Here is a 3,929-nt window from a genome sequence, read left to right on the forward strand (position 1 = left end):
CCAGTAAGTCACAGATATTCTTTTTGGGGGGGGGGGGGCGGGGGGGCAGTTCAAGAACTTTTATTGAGATGAATTGCATATTTTCAACAGTCATGAAATATTTTTCTTTAGATATTCCCCCCCCCCCCCCCCCAAAATAGCTTACAAGCTACACAAAAACAGGTGAAGGGCCAGATTTGGCCTGTGGGGATTAGTTTGCCAGCCCTACTCTATACTGATAGAAGAGTAGAAACACTGAAGTCTGTATAACAGAGTGGTTTGGAACCCACACTTGGAGTCAGGCAGAGGTGGATCTGAACATTGACTTTGCCACTCACTAGTTGCGTGACCTTGGACAAGTTATGCCACCCACTGAAAACCATGTCCTCAACCACAAAATGAGAATGGTAATGGACATTCCACAGGATTGTTGTGAGGATAAAATGAAGTAAGACAGGTATGTTTAGCACACGCAAGATCACAGTGAATCTAGTTACTACTATAATGAATGTCTTGAGAAGTGCCACAAAGACTTCACTTCCCCTAAGTCTCTGCCCCTACACTGGAATTTTATAGCAGGATTTTCATCAAGCCAGCATCTATCAGGCCAAATCTTAAGAGTCAGTCCTGAGTCCTTATTCTCTCACCCCACTCATTCAATCCATCAGCAAATTGTATCTGCTCGACCCTCAAAATATATCCAGAGTCTGACCACTTCTCCATCACTATCACCCTGATCCACGCCACCATCAACTTTCCGCTAGTGGTCTTTCTGCTCCCACCTGTCCCCTCTATCTTCTATAGGGATGCTTTTAAAATATAACTCAGGGTATGGGCCTTGTCCTCCGCCTTTCTGTTTTTCTCTCTGCAGACGCCGCCCTGCTCTCCTCAGCCTCCGGCCTGCCCGCTCCTGAGACCTAACACCATGCCTTCAATGAAGTTGCAGAGTTCTGATGGAGAGATATTCGACGTTGATGTTGAAATTGCAAAACAATCTGTGACTATCAAGACCATGTCGGAAGATTTGGGAACGGATGATGAAGGAGAGGATGATCCAGTCCCCTTGCCAAATGTTAATGCAGCAATATTAAAAAAGGTCACTCAGTGGGGCACCCACCACGAGGATGATCCTCCTCCTCCTGAGGATGATGAGAACAAAGGAAAGCGAACAGATGATATCCCTGTTTGGGATCAAGAATTCCTGAAAGTTGACCAAGGAACACTTTTCGAGCTTATATTGGCTGCAAACGACTTAGACATCAAAGGTTTGCTTGATGTTACCTGCAAGACGGTTGCCAATATGATCAAGGGGAAAACTCCTGAGGAGATTCGAAAGACATTCAATATCAAAAATGATTTTACTGAAGAAGAGGAAGCCCATGTAAGCAAAGAGAACCAGTGGTGTGAGGAGAAGTGAAATGTTGTGTCTGACACTGTAACACTGTAAGGATTGTTCCAAATACTAGTTGCACTGCTTTGTTTATAATTGTTAATATTAGAAAAACAGTCAACAAATGCAGCAGCAAATCAGTTGTATTAGCAGAATGTTGTCCTCATTGCATGTGTAGTTTCAGTACAGATTCCAAACTTATGGCTCCATTTCTTCTAGTATGATCAAAAGTTCTTTTTTCTTTGCTCTGAATAAAATTGAACTGTGGGTTCTCTATAGAAAGTGGCATTTTGGGCTTTCCCTCTTTTTGTAAAGCAATTTCTGCCTAGTTTGCTGTCCAGTTAACTTTAGTGACTTTTAAAAGTTGGCACTGTAAATAAAGCAACTTGCAAAAAATTTTCTGAAATAGAAAAAAAATATATATATATATATAACTCGGATCACTTCATTCCTCCTGCTCCAAAGCCTCTAAGCATTTCACTCAGGAGAAAGTCTAGGTCCTTACCATCTAAACCCTCGGATCTCCTACATTCTTCCCCTTGCTTCCTCAGCTCCAACCACAAAGCCTTGCTCTTCTTTAAATACGTCAACCTTGCTCCCACCTCCCACTTAATAGTTGTTGGTATTTCTTTCTGGAATGTTCTTTTCCCAGATAACCAAGTATTTTAAATTTTACTACTTATTTCAGGTCTGTGCTCAAATATACTCATTAGGAAAGCATTCCCTGGCACTCTTTAACTCTCTTCACCTGCTTGGTGGTCACACTGACACCTTCTGCCATATTTCACGTCTATTTGTTGACTGAAGGCCTCCCACCACTAGGATGTAAGCTCATGAAAGCAGACTTGGCATGTCCCGTTCACGGTTGTATCATTAATGTGTAGAACAGCGCCTGGCACACAGTAGTTTCAAATTTGTTGAGCAAATCATTTTATTATCTATGAATCTTTTGAGTTTAAATAAACAAAAGTTTATTTATTAAACTTTTGCTGTTCTAAAAGATTTTGAAAAATGAGAGCTTTTTGAGTATTTTCTTGCATTGATTTAAAATATAAATATTTGGCCGCATATAAATAACAGCAGGTTAACGAGAGAGAAGTTAATTTATTACCTAAGAGCCTGGAGGTGGGTGGTTCGGGGCAATGCTCTGTGAACTTGTCCAGAGAACCAGGCTTCCTCTACTTTGTTGTTCATGGTTCCTAAAGTGTACTGCCCTTGTCTGAATGGTCCAACAGGAGGAAGGAAGGGGTAGGAAGAACACACATAGGTTCTATTTAAGGACACTTTCTGTAAATTGCATGAAACATTTTCACTTGCTTCTCATTACAAAATTAATCCCATTACTGCAGGCAATGGCGGGAAGCGGTGAAATATAAAGTCTTTCTTCTGGGTGGTCACCTGCGACTTAAAATTCAGCAGTTCTACTTCTGTAGGGGGAAAGGGGTCAAATAAATGGGGGGGGGACTTTAGTCTCTGCCCCAGTTCTCTGTATTTTTTCACTGTAAAGAGCTCTCCCTCTCATCTTCCACAATTGTCTCCCCACCCTCATCTGTTGCTTTTCTTTCTCACTGTGGATTCAAGAAAGTGATAAATTCCCCCAGTAGAACTTAGTCCAAGGTCATCTCTCCTGGACCCTGGAATAGCCCAGCAGTCACTGAAAGTCTCAAGCCTTTTGACAGTCAGAGATTCTGCATGAATAGTCCCAGGATTTGTAGCTACATATATCAAATCTGTGCTTTTCTCCTGGGGCGTTAGGAGGTGGGGAGTAATGTAACCCTGATACTGAATGCTCAGGAGATACACTAATATGACTAACAGGTTAGTAGGAGGATCATGTATATTTGGAAATAGTCTTCTGGGTCGTGGTTGTTGCTTTTAAAGATATTTGGCATGTTAACAATCATGTTGCTTCCAAACAAATGAGGATTTTATTCTATTTTCATTTTTTTTTTCCTTCTAGATGATTTTGAAAGGTACCCTGCCAGGAATTTGGTGGTTGTTGTTAACTACTCAGGAGCCATTGGTCTGCAATACACGTCTAAAACAGGAGCTGAAGAAAGTCTGAATATATTTTGACTTAAGCATGTAGTGAATGCCGAGAGCGACTCAGACACCCCTCACGCCGCCTGTCACTCCCCAGCTCTGAGCTAAATCCTCCCTGGGAACTGTCCTCGGCCAGAAAGAGCCGCTGGACCGTCATTCCTGGAACAGCTCACAGCGTGGAGCCATCCTGCCGGCTCCCGCGCCTCATAAAGGGTCTGCCCGGCCCCAGAGCTGCTCATAGGACTGCACCACACCTCTGCTTCTCCCTCAGTCAATCCTGTTTCCTCCACCATCAGACTCGCCCAACCATTACTACACACACGTCTCCATCTCAGAGTCTGTTTTTCAGGGAAACTGACCTCAGACAGCTTCTGAAGACCCAGATTTGAAGAACAGTCCTAGTCATATTTTAGTCTGTTTTTGTACATCAGTCAGAGGACTATTTTATTTACCTGATTACAGGAAGAGATAATTTTTGGTGGCTTTTTTTGTTTCACATCACAATAGAAAAAGTATT

General features: G+C 42.4%; 1 protein-coding gene across 1 annotated transcript; it reads left to right on the plus strand.

The window, feature by feature from the left end:
• Positions 1–904: 904 nt before the first annotated feature.
• Positions 905–1,769, plus strand: LOC130852319 (S-phase kinase-associated protein 1-like). The gene has a single exon (XM_057733254.1). It carries the CDS (start codon positions 905–907, stop codon positions 1,394–1,396), a length of 492 nt encoding a protein of 163 aa, XP_057589237.1. The 3' UTR covers positions 1,397–1,769.
• The last annotated feature ends 2,160 nt before the right edge of the window (positions 1,770–3,929 follow it).

This window comes from Hippopotamus amphibius, chromosome 4 (genome assembly GCF_030028045.1).
Source record: "Hippopotamus amphibius kiboko isolate mHipAmp2 chromosome 4, mHipAmp2.hap2, whole genome shotgun sequence".
NCBI classification, from domain to species: domain Eukaryota; kingdom Metazoa; phylum Chordata; class Mammalia; order Artiodactyla; family Hippopotamidae; genus Hippopotamus; species Hippopotamus amphibius.

What these genes read in the sequence shown, in the direction of transcription:
- LOC130852319 (XM_057733254.1), top strand. Translation starts at nt 905, where the DNA reads ATGCCTTCAATGAAGTTGCAGAGTTCTGATGGAGAGATATTCGACGTT.